The sequence below is a fragment of the Diorhabda sublineata genome, chromosome 7 (assembly GCF_026230105.1).
Source record: "Diorhabda sublineata isolate icDioSubl1.1 chromosome 7, icDioSubl1.1, whole genome shotgun sequence".
NCBI classification, from domain to species: domain Eukaryota; kingdom Metazoa; phylum Arthropoda; class Insecta; order Coleoptera; family Chrysomelidae; genus Diorhabda; species Diorhabda sublineata.
In genome coordinates this window covers 27,117,644-27,136,891 of record NC_079480.1, presented here as the reverse complement: position 1 = coordinate 27,136,891, position 19,248 = coordinate 27,117,644, and the positions used below count along the sequence as shown (strand labels likewise).

Below are 19,248 nucleotides of genomic sequence, written 5' to 3'. Positions count from 1 at the left end.
TAATCAAAAAATAATTTATTTCAAAGAATTACAAAACAATGCAGTTATAACATATAACAGTCTAACTCGATAAGCATTGAACAAAACACATAAAATCTAATAATAAACCCCCTTTTTTTGTAATATTTTTTTAGTTTCCACTCTATTTACTCTATTAGAATTGTACAACATTTGATTTCTGAAATCTTTGGGGTGGAATTTTTGTTTCTTGAATGTTTCCTTTTCTTTTTCCGTTACAGTGCTAGTGGAAGGTTTCACTTTAACATTGTTTTCTACGCACCAATTTTCATCTGTATCTTGTATTGTAGACGGTCTCATCATTCTTCTCGATCTATTTTTCACATCTGTTACTAATTGGTTTAATAAACTGAACGTTTTACTTTGAAGATCTGGATTATTAGTACATGGAGTAATTTTATCTTCTGTTGTGTTCGGTTTATGATTCTTCTTTGGCTTTTTCTTTTTAGCTTCCACATTAACATTCTCATTTTCATTTGGACTAACAGTTTGTATCTCAGTGGTGGATTTCCTTTTTTTGCCCTTTACTTTCTTTGTTGTTTTTAATTGATCAGAAGGAGTTTCTTTTGCATCAATTGAACTCTCATTTTGCAATTGTTCTTCATTAACTTTTTCCTTAGGACTTGTAGTTAATCGTAGTTCTTTACAAGGCACTATTTGTTCTTCGTCACTGGACTTCCTCTTCTTACCTCTAGACTTTTTCTTTGGTTTTTCGGATGCAATTTTATCTAAGCTCAAGTTATTCATATGAGTATTTTTCGATTCTTCCATATTTTCATTCAAACTGACGCTTAATCGTGATTCTTTCATCTCGGCCCTATTTTTATGAAATTTGAGTTTCTTAGATTTTTGTGGTGTTTCAGGAGAACTATGACCAGCATATTCTAGAGATAAATTCATTGAGACGCCTCCTTTTTTAGGTATAGTTGTACAAAAAGTGTCTACAAGTTGGTTAATTCGATTGCTTAGAACAGCATCTTTAATTTCATTGACTTTTATATCTTCTATGATGGTTATTGAAGACTTTCTACTACTTTTTCTATCTTTATCTATCGATAATCGTTTCAAAGTGTCACTTTTGTTTTCATTATTGCTTGTTATATCAACTACTTCTTCGCTTTCAGAGGAGCTTTCCATTTTGATAATTCTAGTCTTTCGCTTTTTTGGTTCTGGTTTCGGTTTTCTATTGATTTTAATAACATCATCATTACTATCTTCTACATTTATAATGCGTGATTTTTTCTTTGTTTTGCTATCATCTAAATCGTATTCGTCTCCTGGAAGTAGCTCATTATATTCATCATTGCATATGAAAGAAGAATCGCTTTCATAATCGTCCTCTTCCGATCTTTCAGAATTTGAGTTGATAGATTCTCCCTCATCTAAAAGAAAAACAATCATATTTTAAATTAATTACTAATTTCAGTTCAAGGCACGTGATGATATTTATATTTTTCTATTTTTGGATTTTTAAAACTCTTTTAGTTTTATTTTGAGTCCTCAATATACAACACCATTCAATTGGACCAATCATACACTTAAGTCATAAATTACTTTAACTATTGGTAAAACCGGAATAAAAATCCATAGTTACAAGGACCTTGAGATTTAATTCTCAAGACCTTCCCCCTATGCCAGTATTTTTCGTTTCTAATGAACAAATTCTATACCAGTGATTCCCAAAGTAATCCAGTTGCACCTCCAGGGGTCTATGGGAAGCTCTACAATAGGAGTGTACTTGAATTTCCATAGTTAGATCTAATTTTTTGCTAATATGGTGTAAATTTATCCACTAAAACTAGTAATAATTATTTTGAAAATGGCTTACGACGAAAAAAAGTTTCTGAACTACTATTCTATACTTTTGTAACTACCACCAGAAAATCGTGATAAATTAACACTTACCTATAATTGCATTACTATCTTCTGAAGGAGTGTCTTCTTCACCTTCTTCGGCCATGTCATCTATAAAGCTGTTTTCTTCTTCTAGACTTTCCTGATTGGAGTCTTCAGAATCATCAGTCTCTTCTGCATCAAATTCTTCCATCTTTTTATCCAAAAACTCATTTAATCGATTAGTTTTTGAAGTTGATATGGGTATAGTACCTGGCGATTTGTTTCCTTTTTTCTGGATCTTCTGTACATCTTCCGAACTCAGAGCAACGCCGCAATCAATACTTTTAGTTTTGATCTTTTTAATTTTAGGGGATGAATCATTGTTTGTAGTTTCAAGTTCTTCAGTTTTATCTTCTTTAGTCCCGAACCATTTATTTAATGAAAAGTTTGAAGATTTCGGACTAGTACTGTATATAATGTCTTCTAATTTTTGATATGATTCATTTGAGCTAGTATCTTCGTCGGTTGAACGTTTTTTAAATTTTTTACCTGCATCTTTGGTCTTTTCACTTTCTCTTTCTCCTCCAAGAATATCTTCTAGAGTTTTTGATTGTTCACTATCAGCGACACATTGGATTATGGTGAAATTCTCACCTTTCTCGATTGAAATATTTTTCATCTTTTTCTGTTTTGTCTTTGAAATATTTTTCTCTGATTCCTTTGATTTTATGTCTTCCTGATTTTCGTTTTCTTCTGTTTTATTTTTGCGTTTCAATTTTTTACTAGACCGTGAATTTTTTGTTAATATCTCATCTTCTATTCCTGATTCTGTAACATCATCTTTACTAGTATCATTCCCTAATGCAGGGGAATCGCATTTTCCTTCAATACCACTATTTTCAAGCTTCCGGAAACTATCATTTGAATCAAAGTCTTTGACATTTTCAGATTGTCTTCTGTTTTTACTAGTTTGAGGATGTTCCATTGGTTTTTTCTCGATTTCTGGTTTGGTGTCTTCATCTTGAACAACATCTTGAAAACTATTCTCCATGTCAATATGTTCATTTAATTTTATAGAAATATCTTCCATTTGAACAGATTCTTCAGTCTGTTCATTTTGTTGGTCTTTAATTTCATTTTCAAGTTTTTCATTTTTATCTATAGTGGCATTATTAATTGGTTTATTGGCGTCAGTAATGGATTTTTCAACACCAGTTTTCCCATCATCAACTTCAGGATTTTTCATTTCATCATCATTTATTTCATTTGTATCAACATCTTTATTACTTTTAGATTCATCATCTATATTTTCAACATTAACTTCTTCATCATTTTCATCTATTTCTTTACCTATGTTTGCTCCACTATCTGATTTTTCAACGTCCTCATCCCCAGAAAGAGGGTTGTAGCTATTTTCCATTTTATTTGTATTAGAATTAGTTGATTCCTTGACTTGTAATTTTTCAATTTCTAGTTTATGGCAGTTGTGTACAGCACTATCATCAATTTGGATTTCTTCATTGGCATCAGTAATCAATTCTTCAGTTTCTTTGTTTGTGTATTGGACTTCATCATGTTTCTCTTCTGCCTCGACAGTTTTATCATTGTCTTCAGCATGAACTTTCGGATTTGTGCTAGATTCCATAACATCTTCAGATTCTTTTACAGAAATATTATTACTAGATTTCTTAATTTCATCATCCATATTTACTTCTCTATGTTCAGTTACAACTTCATTGATTTTATTATTTTCTTTTTTTAAATCTTCGGAATCAGAGTTATTTGCAGATTCCAAACTAATGACTTCCTTAGCATTTTCTTCTGGGGTTTCAACGCTTTGTGCTTCCTCAATGGAAACGTCTACTTCCCCATCAGTTCTATTTAATTTTTCAACATGAATTTTTGATTCTTCAATACATTGATTGAAGGAACTATCAGTTCTTATAGATATGATGTCAATTTCTTCATCAGAATCATCTTCACTGACCAGATTGGTTTGATCTTGAGAATCCAGTTTCTCATATTTTTTTTCAAAGTTTTCATTATTATCGGATTGTATGTAAGTACTTTCTTCATCATCTTTATTTTTTGACCTATCAATACTTTTTCTTCCAGATGTATCATCTTCTTCGCATATCATTAGTTCTTCTAAATCACTATGATCTTTAGTTCCTTGTTCATTATTTATTTTTTCTATATTTTTGTTAGGCCCTTTTACCTCATCTTTTGATTTTTCCAAATTGATTTCATTTTCTTTCAGTCTGTTCGAATCCTGGTCGTTAGCTTCTGTGTCAGGATCATTATCCCCATCCGATAAAAGGTTAAATTCATAATCATCAGATATATCTTTAATTTCATTCAATTTATCACTAGATTCTGTTGGTTTTTCTTCATCTGTTACTTCCTCTGAGCAGTTATTTGTTTCTGTTTCGGTTTTATCCTTTCTTTTCATTTCTTCGGATCCTTCTGGAGATTTACTTGAATCTTTATCCATTGTTTCTGAATCTACTGAACCCTCATATGTTTCAGTTCCTGCTTCATCTAATTTCGTCATATTTTTTGTTTTATCTTTTTCTGTATTTTTTTCTGAATCTTCTGAGCTTATAATTTCATTTTCTCTATTTTCTGTAAGTTTTTCTAAATCTTCTGGACGTTTACTTATTCCAGGTTCTTTTTCTATTGTTTCATCTTCAGTTTTTCCTTCTTTACTTGTTATATTTTCATTTTCTACCAACTTTGTTGGGGTTGTAGTAGATACTAAATCAGATTCGAGTTGTCCAGAAGCAGAATCTAAATTTTCATTGTTAGTTTCGGGTTTCTCAGTTACTAAATCATCCTCAGAAATTTCTATATAAGTAGCACTCAAATTTGAAGTAAATGTTTTATTGACTGTCTCGTTAGCATCCGATTCTCGATTTTTTTCAACAATACTTTGTTCAAATCTGGAAATATTTAAATTAATTGTAGTATCTACTTCCATAGGTTCAATAAAACTGTAATTTATATCTTTTGGACGAAATACATTTGATACACGATTAACTGTTTGCGATCTGGTATTATCTGGATTTTTATTTGGATCGTTCATATTTTCCTTATTGTTGGAATCACTTGTAATTGTTATTGTTTTACTTTCCATAGATTCATTGTTTCTTAACTCGATGTTTGTTTTTTCTACTTGAATTACAGGTTGCTTCAAAACAATACCATCTAATTGAATTTCATTAACTTTCTTGTCAATATCTTGGGAGCTTTTTTCAGTCGATCGAAGTTTTGGACTAACTGTGACTTCAGATTTGACTTGTTGGTCTTCTGTGCAAGAACACTTTCTATGAGGTGAGTGATCTCCAGACTGACACTTTTGAAGTTTTTCTTGAAGTCTAGGAGATTTTCGAGGTACTGTATTGTCACTAATTTGTTTTCCTTCATCACTTAGGTGTATAAATAGTATCTTATTTTTAGGTGAATGTTCAGTTAACTTATTTTTTTCATCTGTTTCATTTTCTTTTGAGGAACTTCCTTTTTTTGACCTTGGTGAAGCCTTTGATATTGTAGTTGTTTCGTCTTCAGAAAAACTAGTTTCAAAAATTGTACTGAGTTCTAAGTTTGTTTTATCAATTTCTTTTTTATTAACATCAGTTCCGGATGAACTCTCAATTTCTTGTTCATTTTCTTTATTGATATTTTCCGAAATAGGTGAGTTTATAATTACGGAAACTGATTGTTTGGATTTAATTGGGGTATTGGTAGGTATTTCATCAGACATGTCTGTAGACGATCTGCGACTTCTAGTTACTCTTTTTGTTTCCACATTTTCTTCAGATAAATCCCTCGAAGCAGATCGGCGACTACGCACATTTCTTTGTTGTTCAACTGCTTCTTCTTGTTTCAAATCAATTTTTCCTCTCGTTTTCATTACAGGCGTTAGTTGTTCCTTATCATCTTGTAGTGAGCTTTTGGTTTTTTTTAATTTATTTTTGTCTTCTTCACTAGTAGCTGAGCTCCGGCGTCCTCTAACTGGTTTAGGAGTTACTTCTTCATTAGTTGCCGAGCTTCTACGTTTCCTCACAGGTTTTGGAGTATCTTGAGGTGCATCTTCAATTAATTGGGAATTTTTGGTTTTTGTTGTATTTTTATTGTCGTCTCCTTTGGTAGAATTATCACTGGAATTAGATTGTCTGCGAGTTCTAGTTTTTGCTGGTTCATTTTTTTCGATATTTTCCTTTGATAAATCTGATGCTAGAAATAAAAAAAGTTAATAAACCTAAACATAATTTTGTTTTTCAATAAAATGTGAAAGAAAAATAATTAAACGGCATATTTAAAATCATCCTTAAATAATTTACCTGTTTTTCTTTTGACTTTCTGATCAACTTCAACATCTTTGTCCATGTTAGATGAAAGACGTCTTCCTTTAATGGGCTTCGATTCCGAAATCGCAGGAGAGCTTACAGCTACAATACGACATGATCTTCTTAAAGGGGTACTTGAACTATTTGATTCTTCAGCTTGTATAGTCTCTGTAGGTTTGGACATTTTTACTGGAATAAAAATAGAACAATTCTCAAAAATAGATGTTGTAACAAAAATATCTTATAATGAACAGGTTTCTAGAGTTATAAGTGCAACAATTTTCAATAATATAACATCAATTTTTCAATAAGCTAATGAATGTATTAAACTTTTCATTGCGACGTCCTTCTACAGTCGAGCCAGTAAGGCTTTCCTAGGGTACTACGCCCTACTGTAGTAGGTCTAGATGAAGGTTCGGTGATGTGGACCAAAAATCGAGTGCAATATTTTCAACATTCAACTGCTAATAAAATATGCCCATAAAGGCGTTCTAATTAATTTCTCTATGAAATCAACTCTTTAATAGTTTTAAAAACCCTCACTAAAAGTCGTAATTGGTTACAACATTTTCGTTGTATGAAATTTTGAACGTTTGTAATTAATTTGATTCATAATTATGTTTAATCGAATTTACCTTATTTAAAATAAGGTAAGAGCACCAGTGGCAGACACTTTCGTAAAGATATTCCTTTGAAAATACAATTTTAAATAAAAATAATCTTCCAAATTTAATGCAGAGCTATTAAGTGGTTAATAGTAAGTAAACTGATTTAATTAGAAGTGGTCAAATTTCTATTTTATTGGATATGCATTTTTTTAATGTATACTAGACATAGCTGGACCAAAGTCGGACATCACCAAGTACCAGTGGCAAACAGTCTGTTAATACTGCTAGACTAATAACAAAATTGAAATAAATAAATCAGTTAAGTACCATGACTTAATCCTATCATTTACTTTTTCTTGAATGATTCAAACACATCTGTAAACTTGTGAGTTTATTTTTCCACCCACAAAATCACCCTGCTCAATACTTTCTTGTTCACACTTTTACCTTCTTCTGGATCATACTCATCATCATTACTATAGGAATAATCTGACTCCATATAAGAAGCATTTTCATTGCTCTTATCTAAGTCATCCTTACAAGAAGTATGCATTTTCTTCTTCAGTTCCTTTTTTCAGCCTGAGCTGTTCCTGTTTCCTTTTTTCCTTAAAACTTATTTTTTTCTTTCTGTTCCTTTGCATCTCTTATTATTATAATCCAGCCAAGAATCCAAAAAGACTATTGATGGCATTTTTTTCTTTCTCTTATTGTTATTTGTCTTTTGAATATTTGAAAGAGGCTTAAATCATGGCTTTTTAAAAAGCATAGATCTTGTACACAGGGATTAGTCGGCTCCCCTCATGAAGCAGTGAAAAGGTTAAACATAATATCATGAAAGCTATATTCATAGATGTAACACTCTGAAACTACTGGAAAGCATTTAGAAGCAGTTATATGAGTTACCTAACTTAACCTAAAATATTTAGTACTTGTGATGTAATAAAACTGATAGCCTACTATAGTATAGCTATATGTACAGAGGAAATGAATTAATGTAGTCATATATATGAAACTCCCAAGATACACTCAGAATATTTATTTTTATATAATGGTTATGTAGGAGTTAATATTTCATTCAAAACTGAGCAGTGCTGCTGTAGCCACTACAGATGATTAGATCACTTCATTTTTGTTACTATTGAATTTGGCTGTATTTTGTGATAGTTTGATTGAAGCAAAAAAATAAATTTATAAGATTAAAAATTAAATGAACGAATGAAATATTTATATGGTGGATACTAGAGACATCTTTTTTTTAGAATATAATATATTGAATATATTCTTATTAATTGTGTACATAGGAAGTCTTTAATATATATTGGAGCTAAAGAAAATTATAACTTTTACAAGAAAACTACTTCATGATTATCTCTTGTATTTTGGATAAGAAAATATACAAAACTTTTTAGGAAGAGACTAAATCATCCAATACAGTTAAACAACTGAAGCAATATCTAAATCAATCAATTAATTTGTTGTCACCTTTGAGTTACTGTAACTAATACATAATTCTAATTTTACATATGTCGAGATTTCATTATACTTGGATATCAGCAAACAAGTTTAACCCCGAAATTACTGTTTTTATAATTATTTAATATTGTTTGTTTTGCAGCCTCCTCAAATTATTTCTATGAGGATGTTTTTTTGTAATAATTGATCTGAATTAAGATAGTAAAACAGCAAATATTGTCTTTATGAATATTTTATGCATTACCTTACAAAATAAATTCAATAAGATTGTTTTATAACCTAAAAACTAAGGACCTCACTTAGCTCATTCTCCTGTCAGAAGTGTGGCATATAATGCAACTAGAATCTTCGTCTTAATAGAAGGCCATTACACCACAAAGAAATCAGTGAAGATAATAAAGAATTATGTATACAGTATCTTAAAAATTATTTGAAGTATTTTCTCAATTTGAAATGTATAGGACATATAACTTGTTCAAAACCTAGTAAAATACACAATACAATATTTGATTTAACCAAGAACTACCACTAATTATATATAGCAAGTATATTTCGAATGACTAAACTCAAATGAGTGAGTATTCTATGCAAATATTGGTTTTCATGAAATTTAATATAGAAACTATAGCAACCACACACTGTTTTGTCTTCGTATCAAAATTCATAGATATAACACTATGAATCTACTGGAAAGCAGTTGTATTACCTAAAATATTTAGTACTTATGACGTGATTTACGAATAACGTAATAAAACTGATAGGCAACTATATGCTATTCATAAAAAAATTTGATGAATCTAAAATATGAAATTGGAGAAAAATTTTGTAAAATTTGTTCTTCTTATATAAAATATCTCTCAATTCCATAATCGAGGTATGTAAAAACAAAGTAAAAAATTGGGTTAAAAAACCGGGTTAAAAAACCTAGACGGAAAAAAGCTGGACACAATTGTATTAATAATTAAATTGTAGAATGGACGAATAAATGTAGATAACGACTTACCTTTTTAATATTAGGGGTTTGACAACATTAAACACATTAAAACTTAGTAGATTAATATGAAATATCCACGTGCACTTTGACATCAACAGCTGCACAAGGCGCAAAAGTAAACGGTTAACAACGTCAAATTCAACCTTTATCGCATATGTGCAGTTTTTAAAGGAATCAACTCAAATCGGTTCGATGCGGTAGATGCTTTCGAATGTTTAGTAATCAAAAACAAATTTGTGAATGGTATATCGAGTGCAAGATCTTAAATTCGATGGTTTATGTGTACGTATATGTCCATAGATAACACTAGCTAACACAGGTCTGCATTTTCTAACTCTTTGAAAGTTGACTGAAAAATTTCTTCTGCATTCTAGTGACTTGACAGTGATGCCTTAAAATCTGGTTGCAGTCTTTTATATCACGTTAGGTTTTTTTTTCAAAACAGTATAATCTTAAAATAAAAAAAGACCACGATTCATTTAATTTGTAAGCTAGTTTTATTAGTCTATTAAAGAAAAAATACCAAAATATCCAAATAGGAAGGTTTAAAAATATTTATCTACTTTTTACGCGTCTTCTTCTTTGTCGCAGGAATCTCTTTTGATTGTTTTTTTGTTATATTCAGCTATTGTTAATGTCCAACGACCCAGCGCACTTGGTATCTTTTTTTTCATCTCTAGAATATCTTAATTATATCTTTCACCTTGCTTTTCATTCACGTTACTAAGATTTTCTGAAAAATAGTCCAAATGGGAATAAAAAAGGAACTATTAATTCATATTACAACCAAGAATCCTGAATTTCTTCAGCATATTATCAACGATCTCAACATAGCTTAAATCTTTATAATTTCTTAGTAACTTAAGTCCAACTTCTTTAAAAGCGATCCATGCATCTTTCTCCTCATCCTTCATAACATTTGCAAATTCTATATCGTTCATGAAGCTCTTAACCTGCGACTTCACAAAAAGTCTCTCCTTTAATTTCGTGTCAGATAGAACTTGAAATATTTCACATAAATATTTAAAACAATTTCCTTCTATGTTTAAGTGGTGCAAGTAAAACTTTTGTAGGGGCAATAAGACTTTCGCGAAATACATTTTTAGTTCCAGGTGTTAAAGTTGATCTTTGTGGCTAGTTTGCTTTTGTCCAATTCTGTTCTCGACTCTTAGTATCTTACTCACCAGGAAACTCTCGATCTTCCAGCCGTATTTCGAATACCTCAACCGGAAATTCATTTGACATACTTGGTGTAATTATTCCAGAGATAAAGGTTTATATCTTTCTACTTTACATCTTAAGGATTCTCAACTATTTATCCTTCAACCTACCTTCTGCAGTGCGCTTTTCTTTGTAGTTAATCTAATTTTTTCTCGAATATTATCGTAGATTAAGAGTACTCCTGAATATTTAATAGCTGTTAAATTGAATAGGTTCATGAGAAAGATTCCTTACATAATTGTTTTAGGATTGTATAAGTGATTTAGGTTGAATCTTAATACTTTGAGTTCTTCCTCTTTACTTTATGTCCTTTTGAGCGTCTGAGCATTGGGTTTTCACTTTTCTTTTATCCATTTTTTTCCACTCTTCCTGATCCTTTGCTACTTATTTTATTTGCCGTAATGTTTTCCCTTGTCTTCCTCCATTCTGTGCTACTTGTTGTAGGTAACAAAGTTTTTCTCTACCTTCCTTTTCTTGCAGGGCCGGATTAAGATTTATAAGGCCCGGGGCTAAAATAATGACGGGGCCCCCTTAAGGAATTCGAAAACCCGGAAAAATTCACAAAATAATATCAATACGTTAGATTTGTGGTATCAACACCACAAAAAATACAGAATGATTTCCAAATGATGGCGCCCTCTTGGACCTGGGGCCCGGGGCTATAGACCCCTAAGCCCCTAGATTAATCCGGCCCTGTTTCCTTGTTTTCTTTTTGCTTCCTTCACTTCCATATATTAACGTGAGTACACTTATCGAGATGTATACTTTTAATTTTATGTATTCGCCTATTTTTTCACTAGAAGTGGTCTCATTTAGAGCATAGTATATTTGATTTCTTTTCGTACTATGCTATATCTATTTTCCCGTTTTATGTGAAAATGATTCCCAGGAATCCCAGGTATTCAAAAGTGGTAACATTACCTATATAATCTTTGTCCTTTTATCATTAAATCTTCCCCATGTTCTCTTTTTTGGTTTACTATCATTCTTTTGCATTTCTTGATATTCCCTTCCATTCTCAGGTCTTCTGTTATCTGTCACCAGATTGTAGTTCTCTTTCATTGTTTTTATCATTCTATCCATGACAAGTATCAATAGAATTCTACTAAGTCTGTGTGGGAATATAATTTGGAAGCAAGTCCATCAACAACAGAATTTTAAACGATTCTACATAAATATTAATTTGAATATCGTTAATAAAATTGTGTGAGGTTTAAAGGTAAGAAGTAGTTTGGTTTAACAATTGACTGGAAAAAATTGTTTATTTTATGAATGTGATTGTTGCATCTGAAGAAAATGTGAATGAAATCAGCTTAAGAATGATCATCGCAGACACAGGCTGATGATTGTGTAATACCAAGCTTGTCAAGATGAGCGGGGTATCTCCCATGACCAGTCTTCATTCTAAGAATACTTGCTGCATAAAATTTCGAAGTTGTGCATTCAAAAAAATAGATCGAAGGTTAGGTAGGATACATTTTGAATTAGGTGTTATTTAAAGATCGTGAAACGGTGTCACAGTGTTTCTGTGAATCACATCTTTCCCCAAAAAACTTCATTAAGTACTGAATCTTTAGCTTATCGATCAGCTTTTTTAGTACTATACATTCCAATATGTTTTTTAACCCAAATAAATGTCATACTCAACTTTAATAATATGGACATTTCATTCTTTCGAGATGAACCTCTTTTGTAGCACCCAGTGCTGATCTAATTTTCCAATATCGATTTGTGAGGTTTCCTATGGAAATGCTACGACAGGACCAAGTTTTTTGATACATTTTTTGACAGGGTAATAATATTTGTTGCTATATTACCTGTAGTTTAAGATAGGTGAGTTTATGAAAAATGTTTGTATGTAATGTTTTGTTGACACCATTTTATCCTTCTATGTTTATAAACAGAAAACAAAAAGTTGCTAAGAAATCAAAACCGTTTAGATTTGAAAACCAGCTACAATTTTTACTGGAATTCATGGAAGAACGCGAAACGAAGGAAAAGGTAAGATCGAATCCCGACTCAGAAAACGGAGAATTTAACGATGACAATGAAAAAGAAACTCCACTACCAATCAACATTGTTTCTCCTCCATAATCATCGAACCTGCAGCCATCTAGCCCACCATTCGAAAAACATCCTACAACTATCAACGATATACCCTCCACCTCTGTAGCTTGCTTTGCTAGACCTACACCGTGACTGGTAGGAAAAAAATCCCAACATGAGTCAGCAGCTTCTGCATTAATGAAGTATGTTATCGAGAAGAACTAAGGTAAAAACAATACATACACCATAACTTTAGATAACCCTATCGACTGTTTCCTGTTCGGATTATCAGCAACTTTAAAATATATGCCTCCTTAATTGCAACATTTAGCCAAGTCCGAGATTTTCTCAACAGTCCAAAAGTACGAGCTTCAAATGCTGCAACATCAACAGAGACAGGCAATTCAACATACATGCTGCATCATTTCAACCTCGTACAATTGATGATACTTCTTCCATAGGAAATATAAGAGAATATTGGGAGGATTTTTGTGGATGATCCTGAACATTATACTTATATTGTATAAAATAAAATAAAATTTTGAATTCCTTAAATGTTTTTTAATATTAATCAATCCTCTAGTTACTTGTACATATCTGACGCAGCTTTTATATTTATAGGAATGTTATTTATAAAAATAAAAAGTAAATTATAAAAAACTAGCATCAACCACAGAATAAGACGATATAAAAAATAAAATCTGAGAGGAAACATGCCACTATAAATTCGTTTGAAATATTTACCTTAAACCTTTCTCTTGCATTTCTCCAGAATGTGCATCATGAGCAAAACATGAAAGGCGCTTTGACTCATTCATAAAATTTACATTCGTCGTCCACAAAGCCTCTATAGAAAGTCGCAAACTCTCGTTCCGCGCCTCGAAGCATCCATATGGGATGAACCCAGAGTCTTCTCCTCTTCTGTATTTCTTCTTTTTATAATAAGCTATGATTCTACATACAGTTTGTATATCTATTTTATTTATTGTCGTCCACCTCATCAAATAAAAACCATGGAAGAGTTTTCGATAGCAGCAACCCCTGCTTGTGATTGGATTGAATTGTAGAGAAGTATGTAGGTTAGGTTATATTAGGTTAGGTGTCAACGATTAATTCAAATATTACAATCACTGAAAAATCATTACAATTATTTGATTCTTTAAACGCAAAAAGTACCTGAAGGGATGATTTTCGTGCCCTATATATACATATTCTTCTTCAGCGTAACTTTCTTTATAACATACTAAAATTTTAACGAAATCGGAGGTGTGTAACTTATTCTATATAATTACCGTCTTCTGTACTGACATTCATTTTGTATAAAAAACTGAGATAACTCGAGCAGTCACGTTTGATCACTGTAGAAAATTGACACAGAAAGGTACGGTGCTGTGTCAATGGCAAAGAAAAATTTATCACGGATGTCACCGGAGGTTACGGAACACGGAGAGCAACGGTGCCGCCCCGTCACGGATATGTGTGGATAGTCCTTAAGACTATCTCCCGTGTTTTGAGCTCAAGAATGAAATGTTGAATTATTTCTAATTATTGTGTGTATTTTGAGCTGTAACGTCCTTCCAAGAATGCTGCTTTATATATAATAATTTGTAAATCTCATTATTTTTTTCTTCATAAAATACTTGCTTTATTCAGCTATATAGATCTCATTTTATGATATTCCTTGATTTGATTTAAGTTTAAGTAATGAATTAACATGCTGCTTTAAAATGGTGTTGACAATAGAATGTTATAGAAGTAAGCTTCTTAAACTATGGGTCGACCGCCACTTCTAAATATCACACACAAAAGGAGGAATGCTCGCGCGTACACACGTGCAACCTGCAGCTAAACAATGATTCAATAACACTGACTGTACTGTGAATTAGTGGAGTGTTGACGCTATTATAGTGTGGTCAATTGTCAGTGTTCCACCGTAACAAGATTTTAGTTTTTGGAGTTTACTCCTTAAGAATCGATTTGCATATATAAGGGGCCCGGTATGAGAAAAATGTGAGGAGTAAAATCTATCGATGAATGACCTCGTTACGTTTTTGGTGCGCACCCTATGATGCGCAACTTTTTAATTTGTCTGTGTCAACATACTTATATTGCTGTCATTGTGAAGTTTTAATTTTTATCATTGTGTTCCTCTAAAGTGAATTGAAAGTATTTTCAAATAACTATGGCAGAAAGAGATGTAGATGATATTGCCGGAACACGTGGTTGCAAGGTACGTTATAATTCATGTATTATATGTATGAGCATGTGCAATTTGTATTTATTAAATATTTTAATAATTATCGATGTAGTTCATATAAATATATATTTGAAAACAACACATAAAATTAGATAATCAACCCAATATGGATTATCGAGCGCATCCACATAAAATAGAAAATTTCTAACCTAACCAAAAATTAATTTTTTTGTCGATGTCTATAAATTCTTCCACGTTATTATGATTTATTTTATAAATAATTTTTAAATATTAACAACTGTAGTCAATAATTCGATAATATTATCAGAAAAATCGACAATATTTTTTCATTATAATAATGTTTTTATATAATTTTCTTTCGAAAAGTTATTTTTTAGCTTATTTAAATAATTTTCATGTACTATTTATTATTGTATGTAAAAGATTTAGTGACATAATTATCTTTTTATAACCATTTTTGTTAATTATTAAGATAATATTATATTTTAAATAAAAAATTAATTATAATAATTAAAAAAAAATGTTTATAAAAACCTTTTTTTATCAATTTTCTTAAAGTCGGTTAAAATTTTTATAATTATGCATTTATGAATTTTCTAATTTTTTTTTATACTTTTTGACTAGGAAAAAATCTAAACCTCCAAAAACTCCAGCCGAGAGACAGCGAGCTTACAGATTAAAAAAAAAATTAATGAAGGAAGCCCAAAATATTCTGGCAATCAACCAATCTTTTTTAAGTTAAATAAACTCTTTTTGCGTCTGGTTAGACTATCGAAATTAAGGAGTAAACTCCAGTCGTGCGTCGGAGCTGACACACACACAATTTTTTTTTTACGGTAATTAATAAATCAATTATTATGTGCAATATGTTATTTTTATATATTTATTGTATTTTAGGATCAAAATAATTTTTGTCCATGGATAAATGGCTGAACTTGAATAAGAATGGTAATGACGCAAATGATAATGCTACAAACTCTTCTCAGGCAGGACAAAGTATTGGAAAACAGGCATCTAATGTGCGAAAAAGAAAATATGATGAGTCTTTTCTTCAATTTGGCTTTGCATTCCAAAATTGTAAGGGTAATGAACAACCTCTTTGTTTGATTTGCCATGAATCATTGGCTTCGGAGAGTATGAAACCATCAAAATTAAAAAGACATCTTGAATCAAAGCATGTTTCGTATGTCAATAAACCATATTTTGAAAGACTGTTTAAATCTTTAAATAAAGAAAAGAAAATCTTTGAAATATTTATAACCGTTAATGAAAAATATTTACTAGCGTCACATGAAGTTTCATACTGTATTGCTAAAAATAAAAAGCCGTTCACCATTGGAGAAGATCTTGTGTTACCTGCTGTTATTAAAATGGTAGAAATACTACATGGAAGAAAATATGGCGATGATATTCGAAAAATTTCTGATATTAACAAGGATCAATTAGTACAACTTATTACAAGAATTATAGAAAGCCCAAAATTTTCAATTCAGTTGGACGAAACAACTGATATTACTAAATTGGCTCAGTTGTTAGTATATGTCAGGTACGTTTATAAAGAAACCGTGGAGGGAGAATTGTTATTTTGTCGTCCTATGGAAGACCATACTACAGGGAAAGACATATATTGTAAAGCTGACGAATTTTTAGAAGCAGAAGGTTTAGAATGGAAAAATTGCTGTTGGAATATGCACAGATAGTACAAGAGCTATGACGGGCAAATATTTTGGTTTTAAATCATTTTTTCAAGCTGCTCATTATGATCATATGGCTTTTACTCACTGCCTTATTCCCCGAGAGGCTCTTGCAGCAAAAAAATTAGCACCAGAATTGAACGATGTGCTTCAGGATGCTGTTAAGGTCATAAATTTTATTAAGAGCCATGCCCTTAACAGCCGCTTATTTTCAAATCTCTGTAGGATACGGATTCCAACTACACAACTTTGTTATTACATGCAGAAGTAAGATGGTTGTTATTAAAAGACGAAATCTAAATGTGAACTTGCTGTTTTTTTTTCAAAATGACTTATGGCTATCCAAGCGGTGTTATTTGTCAAATATTTTTAGTTAAAGTTAAACGATCTCAACTTGTCTCTTCAAGGAAAAAATTGCGATATATTTAAATTCGTTCGAAATGTTTTCCAGTGTCGACAATTTTATAATCGAGAAAATTCATTGTAAAACTTTTATTGCAAAAATTATTGTAGATCACTTAAAAGCGCTGGAAATACAGACCCGTACATATTTCATTAAATATTGATTTCCAAAAAATAGTTTGGATTGAAAAGCCGTTTTGGATTGGCTTAAGTGAGATTGATCACCTGCCACTTGAAGCTCAAGAGGAATTTGCTGAGCTTTCGAGTGACTCAAACTTAAAACTACAATTTCAAAAAAAGCCCTTGACTGAATTTTGGATCGGAACTAGAACTGAATTTCCCAGAATCGCTGATATGGCGTTAAATGCACTTCTGCCATTCAACACCACATATTAATGTGAAGTTACTTTCTCAGCTTTAACACATATTAAATCCCAATATCGTTCAGCGCTAAAAAATGTTGAAGAGGCACATCCATCTCATTATTCACATCATTCACTTATATTTTAATTTAATACTTACCACGCATCTACTTGAATATATTCGAGCGAATTAAGACGGTCAGAATCCACTTTTATTTTTGAAACTATAATAAATACAATTTTATAATTTTTTGTGCAATTTTTAATTTTAGATGTTCATATGTATATGTATATTGTTACCTAATAAATAAATCATCAAAAAATATTAATTTATTAGAGTTTACTCTTTAAGAATCGATTTGCATATATAAGGGGCCCGGTCTGAGAAAAATGTGAGGAGTAAAATCTATCGATGAATGACCTCGTTACGTTTTTGGTGCGCACCCTATGATGCGCAACTTTCTAATTTGTCAGTGTTAACATACTTATATTGCTGTTTTTATTATAAATGTCAATAATTAATATTGTTATTGTGACGTTTTAATTTTTATCATTGTGTTCCGCTAAAGTGAACTGAAAGTATTTTCAAATAACTATGGCAGAAAGAGGTGTAAATGATATTGCCGGAACATCTAACAAACACGTGGTTGCAAGGTACGTTATAATTCATGTATTATATGTATGAGCATGTGCAATTTGTATTTATTAAATATTTTAATAATTATTGATGTAGTTCATATAAATATATATTTGAAAACGACACATAAAATTAGATAATCAACCCAATATGAATTATCGAGCGCATCCACATAAAATAGAAAATTTCTAACCTAACCAAAAATTTATTTTTTTGTCGATGTCTATAAATTCTTCCATGTTATTTTATAAATAATTTTTAAATATTAACAACTGTAGTCAATAATTCGATAATATTATCAGAAAAATCGACAATATTTTTTCATTATAATAATGTTTTTATATAATTTTCTTTCGAAAAGTTATTTTTTAGCTTATTTAAATAATTTTCATGTACTATTTATTATTGTATGTAAAAGATTTAGTGACATAATTATCTTTTTATAACCATTTTTGTTAATTATTAAGATAATATTATATTTTAAATAAAAAATTAATTATAATAATTTAAAAAAATGTTTATGAAAACCTTTTTTTATCAATTTTCTTAAAGTCGGTTGAAATTTACCCTTTTTACAGTATCAATCTTTTTTAAGTTAAATAAACTCTTTTTGCGTCTGGTTAGACTATCGAACTTAAGGAGTAAACTCCAGTCGTGCGTCGGAGCTGACTGGAGTTTTTTTTTCTTTTATATTTGTATGGGGTCGTCAAGAAACTCGCAATCATAAATGGGATCGTAAATGACAAATGTTTAAGAAGCCCTGTTATAGAATGAATATTGTGTTTGTTTTTGATTCGATTCGTAACATGAACACATTCACTTGAGTTAGAAATGCACATGGGAAAGTAGACGTGTCTTCTACAAACTATTAAGCAATTAGTCATTGTATGTAAAATATATCTTTCGTCTTTTCCAGATTCTCGACGTTTGCTTACCGATAAATAAAAAGATAACGTTCGAGTGTATTGTTACTTTTTATGATATAAATGTTTTTGTAGATATAAAAGACAATGAAGATGATAATATTTTGCAATCGGCGTAATACACCACGAGCTACGTGATCTATGGAAAATAAAATTTTATTTTCGTGAGTCAATATTATTTATTACGTGGAATAGAGGCCGCATACAGGGTTATTCAACACCTTTGAAATAAAAATTTTCTTTTTGATGTAAACTCAACAGATATTAAAAATAAAATTATTTTCTTTTTCAAATAAATATATTATTTCAATAAATTCTAGTATGAATTTGATGGAAAATTGCTCCGAGATATCTGCTTCTATGTTGTGCGTCCTCATTTCAGAAGACATCTTCGTGAGTCTCTTAATGCCGATGGAATGGTAAATAAGAACCTATAGAATGACCATCGAGATCGCAGATCTTAATTC

General features: G+C 30.8%; 1 protein-coding gene across 1 annotated transcript; it reads right to left on the bottom strand.

Annotated features, from left to right (window-relative positions):
- LOC130446931 (putative leucine-rich repeat-containing protein DDB_G0290503) lies at positions 1-9,629 on the bottom strand. Its single transcript, XM_056783465.1, has 4 exons — positions 9,288-9,629; positions 6,198-6,392; positions 1,924-6,090; positions 1-1,400 (listed from the first exon to the last, which is right to left on the bottom strand). Exons 2-4 carry the CDS (start codon positions 6,385-6,387, stop codon positions 97-99), a joined length of 5,661 nt encoding a protein of 1,886 aa, XP_056639443.1. The 5' UTR covers positions 6,388-6,392; positions 9,288-9,629; the 3' UTR covers positions 1-96.
- Positions 9,630-19,248: the final 9,619 nt, after the last annotated feature.

What these genes read in the sequence shown, in the direction of transcription:
- LOC130446931 (XM_056783465.1), bottom strand. Translation starts at nt 6,387, where the DNA reads ATGTCCAAACCTACAGAGACTATACAAGCTGAAGAATCAAATAGTTCA. An exon ending in GAAAGTCAAAAGAAAAACAG is followed by an intron (nt 6,091 to 6,197) that starts GTAAATTATTTA and finishes TTTTATTTCTAG; the next exon opens with CATCAGATTTATCAAAGGAA. An exon ending in AGATAGTAATGCAATTATAG is followed by an intron (nt 1,401 to 1,923) that starts GTAAGTGTTAAT and finishes TTTTTCTTTTAG; the next exon opens with ATGAGGGAGAATCTATCAAC.